Raw genomic sequence first — 17,043 nt, 5'->3', positions numbered from 1 at the left:
TAAAAACACAAAATTGGAAATCATAATATACAAACAAAAGACCAGTAAGCCAAAAAATAAAAAATAAAAAAAGTTCAAACAAAGCAACGTGAGACAAAAAGTCTACAAAAATAGCACTCAGTTTGTTTTGTGTTGGCTTCTACCGCTGAGCATGGGGTGTGCCCTGAAATGTGGTTAATATCCCAGTGAGAAACAGTCATTTTCCATAGAGAAAACTAATTTTTCCTTTGCAAGCAGATGTTAATTGGAGATAACTTCTTGATTAGAAATAAGAGCTTTTATGTCTACTTCTGCCTCTCAACACTGGGACCCCCTTTAACTCAAAACTGTGTTTGCCTGTGCATGCTGCCAGGCTCTGTGAGCTCATATGTTGGGTACTGAATTTCAGTTTAGCAAATTCAAGGATCTTTAACTATCATCAACTTTATTATTTCCGGTGACCTTTCTTTACATTCCAACTCTCATAACCTTTTCAATACACAAAACCTCTAGAATTTGTCCTAATATATTTTTTCTTTTTCTTTTTGTTTGTTTGTTTATTTGTTTGTTTGTTTGTTTTTTGAGACAAGGTTTCCCTGGGTAACAGTCCTAGCTGTCCTAGAACTAGCTCTGTAGACCAGGCTGGCCTTGAACTCACAGAGATGCTTGCCTCTGCCTCCCGAATACTGGGATTAAAGGTGTGCACGACCACCTCCTGGCCCAATATATTTTCATTTTGAATAATCTTTTTTTTTTAGGACAAAATCTTATTTTACTATATAAAATTATTCTCAGATGAGGGTGGAGAGATGCACTGAATCATAGGCTAGCAATGTCATTATTGTATTACTATGCTGTAATACTATATCCATTTTATAACAGTACTGGTTTCTCCCTTAGGGCCTATCACTTGACTAGCCACAGGTTCTCAGCCCTGTGAACACTGTCAGACAGGGATTCCATGCTATCAGAAAGTGGTTTGTTACTCCCATAGCATTTGTGGCCCCTTTTATCAGTGGGCATATCACGTCTGGCCAGTCACTGTTGTAGCTTGACAGTTCACAGCTGGATGAGATTAATGATTATTTTTCTCCTCCGGTAGTGCACATAGCACCTTCTAGCAAGCACCATCAAGGCTAGCTAGTAGAGACGAAGCTTCCAGATGAGCACTAGATTTATTTCTTCATGTTCTGTGACTCAATCCCCAGTGTTTTCTGCAATAGGGCGGAATGTCAAGTTCTGAAGGATAGTCAAGACTATAGCCAAGGCCTATAATGCCTGGAGGTCTTAGGGGACCTCTTAAGATGTCTTTATACATGTTTATGCAGTGTAAGAAACTCTCTTCCCATAGCTACCTGTCCCCTTAAAACTGACAAGGCTTTTCCTGCTGGCAGCTGTACTCTGAGCCCTGAAGGACAGCCTAGCAATTTGATTCCTAAAACAAACTTTTTTTTTACCCATGGATTATTCTAGCTCAGTGGTTTCGGTGTCTTTTGCTTACAGCCACAAAGCTTGACAGCTGAATTTGATCCCTGAGTAACGGCACCCCACAAGTTGTCCTGACTAATAGGTTTTCTGTACCCCAATAATAGGATTCTCTGCCGACACAGTAAGCCAGATTAAGCCCAAATGAAACAGTAAAAGAACAGGTTTATTTGAGCAAAGCAACTCCCAGGTGAGTTCTCCAGTTCCAGAGATCAAGGCCGGAGAAGTCACTCTCCCAAACTAAAGCAGGGAGTTTATATAGTTTGTAAGGGAGGGATGATGACGTGTCCACCACAAGCTGGGTTTGTGCCCAAGTATAGTCAAAAACTGATTGCTTTAGACAAGGTCTTGGACTGCTGGCAACTTCAGGGGAGGAAACTGTAGTAGCCACCAAGTACGCAGAACTTTGGGGGGGGGGAGAGTTGTTTTTTTTGGTTTTTGTTTGTTTGAGGGTTTTGTTTTGTTTTGTTTTGTTTTTTGGGGTTTTTTTGTTGTTGTTCCTTTCGTTGCTGGAGATTCACTGAGAGGGCAGGTTTTGGAGAGAAGGACAGGAATGGAGCCTTCCAGTTAGGCCGGGGAGAGCTGGAGATTCCAATCAAACACTGATCTCCACATGCACAGTAGCATGTGTGTGTATACACATGCACATGTGCCTGCTTGCACCAACACCACACACACACACACACACACACACACACAAAATGAATGTATTTTTTGAAGTTTTTAAAAGTTTTTAGCGTTGTATCTTATCCTGGATTGACAATGTAAATATAAGGCTGATGACGAAGACAATTTAAAAGCAGAATTCAATAAAGAAATAGAACCATTGAAGAGACTCAAGCTGAAAAGAAAAAGGGATTGAAAAACCCAGTAGTCCAGCTAGAAAACTTTAAGGAATGATGGAGGACTCTCATTGGTTAATAAAGAAACTGCCTTGGCTTTTTGATAGGGCAGGATTTAGATAGGTGGAGTAGACAGAACAGAATGCTGGGAAGAAGGGAAGTTAGTCAGACACTCCGGGCAGTTGCCATGACTCTCCTCTCCGAGATGGATGCAGGCTAGAATCTTCCCGGTAAGCCATCCCTCGTGGTACTACACAGATTACTAAATATGAGTTAATCAAATTGTGAGAATTAGATAATAAGAGGCTGAAACTAATGGGCCAGACAGTGTTTAAATGAATACAGTTTGTGTGTTGTTATTTCGGGGCATATGCTAGCTCAGTCGGTAGAGCATAAGACTCTTAATCTCAGGTTCGTGGGTTAGAGCCCCACGTTGGGCGCCAGATGAAGGCATAAATCACAAACAATCCCACACCAGTTTGGAATTATGATTAATAGAATGGTTATTTATTTGAAGGGGAAAAACTTACAGATCACTGTCCCAGACAACAGCCCTCTGTGCAATCAGGAAGGGAGCCTAGTCGCCAGAAGCGGAACCGGAAGCCAGAGAGCGAGTGGAGGGAAGTGGCCGCATTTTTAAAGAGAGAGACCACGCCCCAATGGGCTGGTATCTCAGCGGCTATTGGCTGAAGGAGCAGAAGAAGCTCCCACAACAGTACTCAATAAAAAATTTTAAATTTATAAAGAGGCCACATATTTTGTTTTTCATTTTCCCCTTAGGATATACAATAACATATAAAGACAATTATATGAAAACAATTGCCAAGGATATATATAACAGCTGGTCTACACAATTATGAATGCTGTATCAGGAAACTCAAAGGACAGCTAACATGATTATATTTAAGAGAAGGGAGACCTTTTTGTTGCTTCAGTAAGTGTGAAAGAAGAGTTTTCATGAAGTCCACCTCAGCCTTTGGAGAGAGCTTCACCCTGAGAGAAGAGAGGAGGAGAATGAGTTGTCTGGAGGCATTTCTGTCAGTCATTGTAGATATGAATGAGAGCACAGCCAAAGGCATCTGGAAGAGTCCAGAGTAGGGAGAGAAAGTAGTACACAAAAATGGCCAGTATATTTGGGCCATGAGAGAAGGAGGGTGGGGAGCAAGAGAAGAGGACCAAGGGGGCAGGCGAAAGGGGGGAACAGGAGGACCAAGAGGGAGAGAGCTAAGAGAGCCGAGAAGGCAGGGTTATACAGGAATGAGAAGCTGAGGGAAGGGAAACCCAAGAGCTGGAGAAGCTTCAGGAGGAAGGCAGGGCAAGAAGAGCTGAGAGAGGCCCAGGTACTGAGTCTGGACACCAACGTGTACGTTAGTATGCTAAAAGGCAGCACACTTAGCCATTTATCCTTTGAACCTAACAGAGGTTTGCGGGTTAAACTTAATTTTATTTAGAATGCATTCCAGGGGTGAGCTGGGGGTGGACAGAGTGAAACTACCCACAGACCGAGTGTGGAGGGACTCACTGACGTGGAGAAACTGAAGACCTGGTCTCTACTCAGATAGGAAGTCTGGCCCGGAAGGACACTGTAGGCCAAAAGGCTGTCGACTGTATCTTCCATAAGTCACACCTCCTGTTGTAAAAGGCATGGTGGCTTTAGAAAAGGACAGCAGCAGGCAGCAAGTGCCATGCCAGGAGCAGAAAAGGAGAGGAGAAAGATGCAAGGACGTTCTTACAGAGAGGAACTCCTAGAACGAAGAGCAGTCCTGAATGCTTACAGAGGAGCCGAAGGCCTCTGTAGTGTGCAGATGAGGAAAATGAGCATAATCTTAATTAAGGGACTTTCTAATGATTTAAACATTTTCCACTCCAAAGAAGACAATGGGGTCTTTAGACGAGAGACACCTGTTTGTAATGCCCAGATTGCAGAGTCCCCCAAAAACCAACAAGGAGACCGAGTACCATATGTAAAAGCAAAGAGTCTTTATTCAAGTTCAAACTTGGACTCTCTGTGTGTCCAACACATTCACACTATCAGAGTCTTGAGCTCGGTTGGGGTGGGATAGAGGTTAGGGTGAGGAATTTTTAAAGTTCGGGACTCCTGATTGGCTGACATTTGTCTAGGGTTGTCCTGATGAAAAGGAATGGGTATGGGCTGGACTAAGGGGCACCAGGTGATCCTATCTACAGTGGTTAGAATGTAGGTATTTCCTCTGGAACATTAAGTACTTTCTCCTTGAATGATCCATTCCAGGTGGTTCCTGGGTGGTCTAATCTGAAACTCAGGCCTCCATTGAGCTTGTCATTGCTGGGCCCTGCACTGTTAAGGAGATTTTTGGAAATCAAGCAGGTCTAGAAAAGAGAGGGGAAAAAAAAGTCTCTATAACTTCAGGGTCTCTTTTGGAAATGTGGTCAAAGCCACAAGAGAGGCCACAGCTGAATTCCGGACACTCCAGGACATCAGTCTGAGCAAAGCCTGGAGAGCCTCTGAGTCAACAGCAATGGGAGTTTACATTTATGGTCGGTTTTGGATTATGGGCCGAAGTCCTTAGTGGAGACCTGGGGAAATTCACCAGCCAAAGGCCAAGGCTAAGGGAGGGCAAGAGGCACAGATGGGGAATAGGTGAAGCTGAAGTTCTGATGCTGAATCTCTGGCAAGAGGGAGATAGACAGGACCCTGATAAGGAAAAGTAAAAAGCTTTGGCTGAACGGGCAAGAAGCCCATGTCAGGGAAAGAAGAGCACACAGCAGCGAGGGCAGGGAAGCCCCCTGCCCAGGAGGATCCATTGAGGCTTGCCTCTCAAGTTCTTAGCCAAACAGAAAACCTAAATATGGATGTAGGGAACACAACACTCCCATGGGGTGATTTGTCTCAATTTGTCTTAGTTTGGGGAAGGGAGAGGAAAAATGGGGACTCAAAAGTCAAATTGTTCTTCAGGTAAGGTATTTATTAACAGCTGTCATGGCAGGGGTCCAAGGCAAGAGGCTTCAGTTCTGCCAGAAAAACCAACTATGACCCTAACTTGTCATAGTTAGGGTTTCTATTGTTGTAACGAAACACCATGACCAAGGAGCAGGGCCAGACCAGGAGGCAGGAGCTGATGGGGGACTGCTGATTGCTGGCTTCCTTCCCATGGCTTGCTCAGCCTGCTTTCTTACAGACCCCAGGACCACCGGCTCAGAGGTGGCACCACCCACCATGGGCTGGGCCCTCCCCCAGTGATCACTAATCGAGAAAAGACCTGACAGCTGGATCTCATGGAGACATTTCCTCAACTGAGTCTCCTTCCTCTCTGATGACTCTCGCTTATGCCAAGTTGACATAAAAGAAATGGGAAGTCCTGCACTGGAAGGAAGCAGGCTTGGTTAATACGTGTCCCGTGCCATGAAACATGCATGTGTTTGGCTATATGACACAGATCAGACAGACACGAGATAAGGGAGTGAAGAGGGCTGATTGTGAGTGTAGTCAGGCTGCCTCAGACCCTGTCTGGCAGGGGCCCAGTTTTGTTTTCCACCCTGTTCACAGCCCTCTTTGCTTAAGGCCTAGAAGTTACCTGGAAGTTCTGAGTTTTCTAACTGGCAAAGCTACTCCTGGCATTTTAGAAGATGAAGTCATCTCAGTTTCTGAAGGCCAAGGATCCCCCAGCTAGTGACCAAAGGACAGAGTCACTGTCACCACCAAGTCAAAGAGGATTACTCTGAAGACTTAAAAGCTAATGGACTTTTCAGACTTGCTTGAGACCCCACAACTTTCTTCTTTATGGTCCCTCCTGTTGCGATGGCAATGTTCATTCTATGCCTATTTAGAAAGCAGATAACCTTTTTTAAAGCATCCCTGGTGGAGCAGGGTTCTCTAAGTCTTACCCACCGCCAACTGAGGAGATTACCTGGGGTTCTGGAGTCAAAATGTGTCTTAATGTTCTATATCTGTGAAGAGACACCATGATCAAGGCAACTCTTACGAAAGAAAGCATTTAATTGGGGCTTGCATACAGCTTCAGAGATTTAGTCCACTATCACCATGATGGGAAGCATAGTGTAACACTGACAGACATGGCGCTGGAGAAGGAACTGAGAGTCTACGTCAGGATCTGTAAGCAGCAGGAAGAGAAAGACTCTGGGTATGGAATGGGCTTTTTGAAACCTCATAGCTCACCCCTCATGACACAACTTCCTCCAACATGGCCACACCTACTAGTCCTGGCAAATAGTACCACTCTATGGTGACCAAACACTCAAATCTCCAAGCTTATGCGACTCTTCTCATTTGAACAACCACAAATGGGCTAAGACATCAACACTGTTGGGATGAAGTGAAGACACTTTGCGTGTGAGAAGGCTTCCCAAATGTGAAGGGAAATTAGGCAGGATATGATAACAAACTACATCCTTCAAATTTATTTGCTGAAGTCCTGGATTCCTAGTACCTTAGAAGGTAGTGTTTGGCGGTAGGGCCTTTAAGAAGCAATTATTTTAGATATGAGGTCATTGGGTGAGCTCTCCTCTAATACAACTAGAGTTCCTATAACAGGCATGTTTGAGCCCAAGCACACACAGAGGAAGACTCTGTGATGAAGATAGAAGAAAGACATGCATCTGTAAGCCAAGAAAAGAGGTCCCAGGCCAAAAAGAAAAAGGAAAGAAAAGGCAAAAAAAAAAAAAAAAAAAAAAAAAAAACAACCCCACAACTTTTATTTGGGTTTTAATCTTCAGAACTGTAAGAAAATAAATTTCTATCATTGAACACCCCCATCCCCACTGCAGTACTTCGTTGTGACAGGCCTAACAGACTACACAACCAGTTCAGTTTCATATAGTGAACTATTCAACAGTAAGAAGGACTTATTAGAATTGGGGATGTAGATCAATGGTAGAGGGTTTGTCTCTCTTGTGCACTGAATTCCATCCCCAGCCTGGGGTGGTTAGTGGTGACAGCATTATTCCCAAGTGTGTCTGTCAGTCACTTTCTATTGCAGTGATAAAACACCATGGCCAAAAGCAACTCACAGGACAAGAGTTTACTTGGGCTTATGGTTCCAGAGGGAGAGTTCATAATAGTGGGAGAGGCAGGAAAGCAGGCAGTCAAAGCAAGGAACCGAGAGATCAGAACTTCAGCCACAAACACGAGGCAGAAAGCAAACTAGAAGTGGGTGATGGCATAAACTCCCAAAGTCTGCCTCCAGCGACATTCTGCCTCCAGCGACATTCTGCCTCCAGCGACATTCTGCCTCCAGCGACATTCTGCCTCCAGCGACATTCTGCCTCCAGTGACATTCTGCCTCCAGTGACTGACATTCTGCCTCCAGCGACATTCTGCCTCCAGCGACATTCTGTCTCCAGCGACATTCTGCCTCCAGTGACATTCTGCCTCCAGCAACATTCTGCCTATAGCAAAACTACACCTCCTACACCTCCAAGTAGCACTAGCACCTGGGGACAACTGGGTTCCAAGTGCCCAAGTATCAGAGCTTATAGAGGGCATTTCTCATTCAAACCTCCACATTCCACTCCCTGGCCCTATCATGATGCGAAATGCCTTGAGTTCAACTTCAAAAGTCCCCGTCACCTTTCACAGTGTCAGCATTGTTTAGAGGTCCAAAGTCTCCTAACTGTGATTCCATGAAAACCAAAAAGGAAATTTTGTACTTCACAACCTACAATGACACAGAATATACATTACCATCCCAAAAGGGAGGAATTAGGGCACATTGAGGAAATACTAGACCACAGCAAAACCAAAACCCACCAGAGGATCCTTCTTTCTCCTATCTTCTACTTTTTCACCCATGGATTTCAGGATTATAGACGGGGGGGGAAAGAGTAAAAAGGAGAACAGGAAAATGAAGACAACCCCACCACTCCACCTGTGCTGTCCTTCCAACATTCTCCCTAGATAACGAAACAGAAAGAGACTGCTGCCTAAACCATCAGGCAAGTTCTCACTGCTGCCATCCCTGAAAAACTGGGACATGATTATAAAAGGCTAGAACATGTATTGAAATAAGAAATCAGAAATCTGGGACTATTCCTTTGTGAGCGCATTTTCCTGTGGTTGTTTCCCTGTTGGTGAACCTTTCCTTCCACTGGGAAAGTCCTGTTGTACAGTGGCCACTCTTCCTGTGTGTATCACCAAGCACATTGCTGAAGTACTTACTTTTTTATCTGGTGCTTATTTTAAAGAAATACATAGTATACATATAATGTTGAGGAAAAAAACAAAACTTACTAATCAAAGAACTAATTTTTTTAAAATGAAGCAGTTCCCCTATTTTAGAAGGTGACAGGACAGTAGAAGGAGACCTCAATTAGAGAGGAGACCACTGAAGCCTTAACCTATTTACTTATTCAAATTATTAGAAATCTCTTTCTAGTTAAGTTAGTCATTGCCTGGTTTCTTCTTTACTAACATTGGCTCGGTCTATAAACTCTACCACTTGTTCCACAAGGCAGCTCATCCAGTGAGGTAAGCCATTAATCTGTAGCTGGGAGGAATCGTCCCCCCCTCCATCTCTATCAACAATCGGGTCAAGGTGCTCAGCCTTCCATGTAGGCCTGCCTTGCACCAGTGTGAACTTTAGACCAATTAAAAAGCAAGGGCAGAGTTTGGCAAACTGGTACCAAGTGCACAGATGCAGATAAGGCCTCAGCGTTTACATAATCTATTCAGGAAAAAAATAAGGAGGGCCAGGGAAAAGGAGAAGCCAGTTCATCTCCAAAGCTCCACCAAGAGCTTGCAGAGCTGGTTTTTCTGCACCTTTAAAGTCAATAAAATAGAGTATCACAGGCTTGATCTTAACAAGAAACTGAGTTAACCATTAAGCAAAATAATGGAAGGAGCCTTTGCAGTTATATCAGAATGAAGATATGGTAGGTAATTTTTACCTGCAAAATAGAGGGGGGGGGAAAGATAGATCTAATTTTACACATTAGATAAATCTGTCAAAACCAACCACTTTATAGAATTAGGAACTACCAATTATAAGCAACAAATTGAGAAGCATTTATTCTTGGAAAGCTTCTATCTTCAGGTAAGAACATTAATGCCCATAGATAACACACTGGTTCAGTTGATGACTTTTAAGTAAGATTAGCTGACCATGAAAATGCTTACACACAAAGACTAAATTCCAAGTGATGGTTGAGGGGCTGAAAAATTTTTGGCTTTATTGAGCATGAGAAATGAACATATAATGAATACTCAGGAATGAGGAATTTAAAAAAACAGCTTTGCTAGTCCATCATTGCAGTCCCACTCATGGTGAGCACCAGACCAATGAGGAATTTAGCAAGGAGTTTTGCAATCAAGTTATATAGAAGGGTTGAGAAAATCTCTCTACACATCCCCTATTAACATGTTGAGGGGACCTGCGTACTTCAAGTAACAAATGAAGGTATAGGAAGACAGGAAAGCCGGCCTTCTCTAACCCATATACAGATGGGTTGGCATAGACTGCATGCCATGCAGAATTAAGGTACTCAAGCAAACCTCTACCCAAACAATTGGCTGACTACTCTCAATTATTTCTTATGAAAATAAGGATGAGCCGGGCGGTGGTGGCGCACGCCTTTAATCCCAGCACAGGACAGAGGCAGGCGGATCTCTGCATTCAAGGCCAGCCTGGTTTATAGAGCGTTCCAGATGGCCAGTGCTACACAGAGAAACCCTGTCTCAAAAACCAAACAAAAAGGAATTTATGAATCCTCATTATGGAGCTGGAGAGATGGCTCAGCAGTTAAGAGCACTGACTGTTCTTCCAGAGATCCTAAAGTTCAATTCCCAGCACCTACATGGCAGTTCGCAACCATCTACAATGGGATCTGATGCCCTCTTCTCTCTGATACTATGTTTTGTCATGCAGGAATACATGCAAACTCTCAAATATATATGTTACATGAATAAATAAATCTCTTTTTTAAAAGGCATAACATTTATGAAATTAAGTTAATAAATTAAAGGAGAAGAATTATAGCTAAGCAAAGATGGAATCTGCACATCACGCAGGAGACAGATTCCATAATCCAGGCAAGAGAGTTAGTCTAGAGCTGTTACAGAGAAATGGGCAAGACATAGAAACAGTAAATGATGAACTACTTCAGCGATCAAAGACAAAGGAAGCTGGACCAAATTCTAAAGGGCTTGAATGCTATATTCAATAGACGAGACTCCAATGCAGCTTTTTAAAGTATCTTCAGAGGATTGGAACTCTTCCGAGGATTAAAGGAAAATATAATGAAAATGACTTGCAAACTACAAAAAGAGGAGAAATTCCTTTTTGTTTTGTTTTGTTTTATTCAAGACAGGGATTCTCTGTAACTTTGGAGCCTATCCTGGAACTAGCTCTTGTAGACCAGGCTGGCCTCGAACACACAGAGATCCACCTACCTCTACCTCCGGAGTTCTGGGATTAAAGGCGTGCACCACCACCGTCTGGCAAGAGTGGAAATTCTAACACTGACACGTACGATCACCAAAGTTAAGAACCCATGAGAGCAGGACATTATGGTAATGCACATCTGTGATCCTAGAATGTGGCAGGAGGGTGGTAAGTTCAAAACCAGCCTGGCCTGTAAAGTGAGACCTATTTCAAAGGTGAGGGAGAATGGTAAAGGAGATGGAGGAGCAGGAAAGAGGTGGAAGGGGAAAAGATGGAGTGGGAGGGAAGAAAGTGGACAAAGAATCAAGTAACTGGAAACACTTTTTTATATTTTTTTTTATTTTATCGATATTTATTGAGCTCCACATTTTTCTCTGCTCCCCTCCCTGCCTCTCCCCTCCCCACTTCAATCCTTCCCCAATGTCCTCACGCTCCCAATTTACTCAGGAGATCTTGTCTTTTTCTACTTTCTACTTCCCATGTAGATTAGATCTATGTAAGTCTCTCTTAGTGTCCTCATTGTTGTCTAAATTCTCTGGGATTGTGGTTTGTAGGCTGGCTTTCTTTGTTTTATGTTTAAAAACCACCTATGAGTGAATACATGTGATAATTGTCTTTCTGTGTCTGGGTTACCTCACTCAAAATAATGTTTTCTAGCTCCATCCATTTTCCTGAAAAATTCAATCTGTCGTTATTTTTTTCTGCTTTGTAGTACTCCATTGTGTAAATGTACCACATTTTTTTTATCCATTCTTCGATTGAGGGGCATTTAGGTTGTTTCCAGGTTCTGGCTATGACAGACATAGCTACTATGAACATAGTTGAGCACATGTCCTTGTGGCACGATTGAGCATCCTTTGGATATATACCCAAAAGTGGTATTACTGGATCTTGAGGAAGGTTGTTTCCTAATTTTCTGAGAAATCACCACACTGACATCCAAAGGGGTTGTACCAGCTTGCATTCCCACCAGCAATGCAGAAGTGTTTCCTTTTCCCTGCAACCTCTCCAGCATAAATTGTCATCAGTGTTTTTGATATTGGTTATTCTTACAGGTTTAAGATGGAATCTCAGAGTTGTTTTGATTTGTATTTCTCCAATGACTAAGGATGCTGAACATTTCCTTAAGTCTCTTTCAGCCATTTTAGATTCCTCTGTTGAGAGTTCTCTATTTAGGTCTGTACTCCATTTTTTTTATTGGATTATGTGATCTTTTGGTGTCCAATTTCTTGAGTTCTTTGTATATTTTGAAGATCAGATTCTGTCTGATGTGGGGTTAGTAAAGATCTTTTTCCATTCTGTAGGCTGTCATTTTGTCTTGTTGGCCGTGTCCTTTGCTTTACAGAAGCTTTTCAGTTTCAGGAGGTCCCATTTTTTAATTGTTTCTCTCATTGTCTGTGCTGCTGGGGTTCTATTTAGGAAGTGGTTCCCTGTGCCAATGCGTTCAAGTGTACTTCCCACTTTAAAGTGTGACTGGCTTTATGTTGAGGTCTTTAATCCATTTGGACTTGAGTTTTGTGCATGGTGATAGATAGGGGTCTATTTTCATTTTTCTACATGTTGATATCCAGTTATGTCAGCACCACTTGTTAAATATGCTTTCTGTTTTCCATTTGATATTTTTTGCTTCTTTATCAAAGATCAGGTGTTCGAAGATGTGTGGATCTATTCGGTTCCATTAGTCCTCCTGTCTGTTCTTATGCCAATACCAGGCTGTTTTCAGTACTGTAGCTCTGTAGTAGAGTTTGAAGTCAGAGATTGTGATGCCTCCAGAAGTTCTTTTATTGCACAGGATTGTTTTGGCTCTCCTGGGTTCTTTGCTTTTCCAAATGAAGTTGAGTACTGTTCTTTCAAGGTCTTTAAAGAATTTTGCTGGGATTTTGATGGGCATTGCATTGAATGGAAACACTTTTTAAAAATCTAGTTTGAGGATCAGAGTAAAAAAGGATAAAGACAAACAACAGAGTCAGCAACACATGGGAAAATATTAAATTTCCCCCACATCTAACATGAGCTCCAAAAGAAGGGGGGAGGGGATGAAGAAATACTAAGTGAAATACCTCCCAAATTTGATGAAGAACTTTACATTATAGACCCAATAAGTTCAACTGACATCAAGTTTTAAAGGTAGAAACACCAAAGAGCCAGGCATAATGGTGAGCATGTGTGACCCCAGATGCAAGGCCAGGTGTTCAGTTCAAGGCCAGCTTGTCCTACACAAGACCCCCACTTCAAAACAAAACCAAAGCATATAGAGAACCACTCACACAGATGAAATCAGAGGCATGGCTGAAAGCTGCTGCCAGCAAGGAAATTCTGGAAAGTGGCAGAAAGGGACTCATTTAGAGGAATTATAATATGATTGATGGTTGATATGTTTTTTTAATCAGAGAGTAACACCAAAAGTACCATGACCTTGCATAGCTTTAGAGACTGGTCTAACTCGGATGATGGGAAATGAAGAAATGACGCACATACAGAAGAGCTCGGGGGCAATGTGCTCTGATGGAGTTGTACCAAGAGTAACCAGAAGACTTGGCTCATTTATTTTATACATCTGAACTGGGGAGGAGTCGGGGTTATTGCATACAGTGAACAAGAAGTGGGTTTTGCTAGACCTCTGTAGGAAGCAACTATCAGAACACAATTCCAAATAACTGCTTTAAGGAAGCACAGTAAGCTATAATAGAATAGATTGATAAAGGAATCAGAATATCGATAAGAACAAAACAGGAAATCCAACAACAAGAAATCAGATGGGAAGAGGCCCCATTAGTGAATCATCAACCCCCAGTCCACCACCACAGCCACCAAGCCTGGCAGTGAACCAGTTTGGCATGTGTCACGGCTCCAATTCCCCTGCCCCCAAGACAGGATTTCTCTGTGCAGCCCTGCCTGTCCTAGAACCCCCTCTGTTGACCAGGCTGACCTTGAACTCTAGAGAAGCTGTGGCTGCCTCTGCTTCCTGAGTGCAGGGATTAAAGGGCGTGCCACCACTGCCCGGCAGCTCCAATCTTAAAAATAAAATGACAGCAACAGCAATGATTAAACAATCTGCTTCACTAAAGGAGGAGATGAAAAGAATTCAAGGAGTGTCTGTATGAAGTGTGAGAAATTTCGTGTCCTGGTTAAAAGGCCAGGCAGTGGCAATCTCCCTGACAGCCCGGCAGCCAGAGACGATGGCATGAAGAGAAGAGAGGCTAGAACAGGACTTCACTGCACTGCTGAGCTTCACTGCTGGTTCTGGGGAATTTCAGCAGTCAAGAACTGTTTGTTCATTACACATCATGAACATGAACAGTGAGCCTGTGTGCTATTATCAACAATCTACCCCAACACGTTCTTCAGAATAAATCTTCGTTAACATTCAGAATTTTGATAAACGGAATAAAAGCACATCACGTCTGAGCTTTAACCTTCCCAGTTTTACAAACATAGCACTGTGCTTTCAATTGCACCTCTCTAGTTTAACCATCAGCTTGTATATGTAGTAAGTTATGTCTGATGTCCATTGCCTATGGTATGTCTTTACTAATTTGTAATGGCTGGGGCTAGAGAAAGGGCTTAACAGTTAAGAGTACTGACTGCTCCTCCAGAGGATCTGGGTTTGATTCTCAGCACCCACATGGCAGTTCACAACTAACTGTCTATAACTCCAGTTCCAGAAAATCGGACTTTCTCTTAGACATGCATGCAGGCAAAACACCTGTACACACACACACACACACACACACACACACACACACACTACATTTTAAAAAATAATTTTTTTGTTTTTGTTTTTGTTTTTCGAGACAGGGTTTCCCTGTAGTTTCTAGAGCCTGTCCTGGAACTAGCTCTTGTAGACCAGGCTGGCCTCGAACTCAGAGATCCTCCTGCCTCTGCCTCCCGAGTGCTGGGATTAAAGGCGTGCGCCACCACCGCCCGGCCTAAAAAATAATTTTTAAGATGTGTAAGGGCTTTATATTGTATATGGCTGCCACAGTTTCCTGATTGGTTACCTTCCCATCTTTTAAACTTTCTGTCACACTTGTGTGTTCCTGGGGTGTGCCTTGGCATGCATTGGGAGGTGAGAGGGCACTTGTGGGGCGGGTCCTCTTCCACCAAGACTGGATTCATCCTCGGGCTCAGCAGCAAGTCGGAGCCATCCCACCCACCCGCTTTTCCTCTTTTTGACATGAAAAATGCTTACACAGTAAACTTTCTTTTCTCTGATTGTCTCCTTCACATCTATGCCCAGGAAGGGATTTTTACACTGAACTCAATACCTGTCCACCATTTCTCCCACAGCATTTTCTTTTAACACAGCCTCAGGGCCAGTGGTTTTCTCTCCATCCTTGAGTTCCCTGTCGTACAATAGTTTACAGTGATGGAGCGGCTTTCACATAAAGAGCTGACCCTTGTTGGGGTTGAAAGATTCACTGTGGCACGGCCCTGGCAGGTCCCCTGGCAGGTGGGAGACTGCTGTGGGTAGGAGACAGACAGATACACCATGTGGACAGAGCTTGGACATAGAGTTTATTTAGTGGGTATTGAAAAGGGTATAAGGGTAAGGGGATTATGGAGGTTAGAGATAGACAGATAGACAGACGGACGGACAGATCGACAGACAGAGAGGAGAGAAGGGGGAAGGGGAGGAAGGAAGAGGCAGTGGTTACCATGGACAGAGAGAGAGAAGATGGAGAGAAGGTGCAAGATAAGCTTGCCTAGGCAGAAGGGGGTGGGGGAGATTGGAGATGGGCGGAACTTGTCTCTAAAAAGGATAGGGTACCCAGGTGACAGGGACAGTCAGCAGAATGATAACATTTCCATCTCTTATAATAAGAAGGTGAGGAGTTAGGCGTGGCAGATTAAAGGGATGGGGACATCAGGTTCTCAAGACTGCTTCCTGCTTATTTGTGAACTTCCAGAGTCTTGGGAGACCTGAGAAAGCTGGGTACTGGACGCATCCTGGGGTATCTGGTTGCTTAAGTCCTGTCCAGGATTTGTGGTGTGAAACTGTCTGGTGTCTCTTGAACCTGGAGAGGTGTTGGCAGAGCAGAGGACAAGGTTAAGCTTAGGAAACCAATGAAAGATTCATGAAACTCTGGCAGGTCCCCTGGTGGGAGACCATGGTGGGTGGGAGACAGGCAGATACGCCATATAGAGAGAGCTTGAGTATAGAGTTTATTTAGTGGATACTGGAAAGAGTATAAAGGTAAAGTAATTATGGAGGGAAAAGATAAAGATAGAAAGAAAGGAAAGAAAGGAAGAAGGGTAAGGGAGAGGCTATGGTTACCTCTTCAAAAGGACGGACAGAGAGAGAGAAGATGGAGAGAAGGTGCGAGATCACCACAATGAACTCAAACTCAAACTATAGAGTGGAAAGACTGTTCATTCATGTAAAACAGCTGGGCATGCTGATGTCTCCTCATAATCACAGTGCTAGGGAGACAGGCAGGTCTGGAGAGCTCACTGGCCAGCCAGCCTAGCACAGTGCACTCCAGGCCAATGAGTCCTGTCTTCGAGTGAGGTGGGTGGCACTGCATACCTGAGGTTGCCCTCTGGCCTATACACACACACACACACACACACACACACACACACACACACACACACACGTCTGTATGTATTTATGTCTTCATCACTCAGTTACCTAATAGTTGTCCTCATCTTTTAGGTGTCCTAAAACACTGATGGCAAACTTCAAGGGCCATGCTCTCCCAGGGAGTTTCTTTCTGATATTTGGGCTATGGTGGTCAGTGAAGTACCCACTGAAGTACTTTCATCAAAAGGGATTGAAGAAGAACAGACTGAGCCAGCAGCAACAGCGCATTGAGATCATCGAAGGTGCAGTCAAGACTGTGTTTGCAATCATTGGTAAGAACAGAATTTTGTCTATGGTATCTCCTCCCACACCCAGAACCTTCAACCCATTTCCTGGATCCTGTGAAATAGATGTCTTCCTAGCAGGCACAACAGGGCATGATCTTAGGTGACTGCTTGTCGGTTTTATTTTACTAGCCATTGTGTATGAAGCTTTATACCAATAGCTAACAGGCCCTTACATTAGTATGTACCCTATGAAAAACTACCAAGTAAACCAGTTTTGCCCTATAGAAGTTATACAACAAACACTATGTGAAAAACAGAAAATACAAATTAAAATGGGGGGTAATTTTTTTAAAACAAAGGGAAACACTAAATAGGATTTAGTTTAAAATAAATAATTTTTCCCCAAATAGTCTCTTTCTAGACTTCACTGGCATACCTCTCACCAGGGAGTAGCAAGCATTTGCAGGAAGGGTACCCTCAAGGAAGCCAACAAGGCAGGCAACAGAAAGGTTGAGAAGTCCTCAGAGGGCTGTGAAGGACTTTAACCC

The 17,043-nt window shown here is 43.3% G+C and overlaps 1 protein-coding gene across 1 annotated transcript in view; it reads left to right on the top strand.

Moving 5' to 3' along the window:
- Nucleotides 1–17,043, top strand: part of Tmem45b (transmembrane protein 45B) — a 44,031-nt gene that overhangs the window by 21,857 nt on the left and 5,131 nt on the right. The window contains exon 2 of the mRNA XM_038321856.1: nucleotides 16,341–16,540. Within this exon, the coding sequence (XP_038177784.1) occupies nucleotides 16,357–16,540 (184 nt within the window). The 5' untranslated portion in view covers nucleotides 16,341–16,356. The remainder of the gene's footprint in view (nucleotides 1–16,340; nucleotides 16,541–17,043) is intronic.

The sequence above is a fragment of the Arvicola amphibius genome, chromosome 3, assembly GCF_903992535.2.
Source record: "Arvicola amphibius chromosome 3, mArvAmp1.2, whole genome shotgun sequence".
Taxonomy (NCBI): Eukaryota; Metazoa; Chordata; class Mammalia; order Rodentia; family Cricetidae; genus Arvicola; species Arvicola amphibius.
This window is presented reverse-complemented; position numbering and strand designations above follow the sequence as displayed.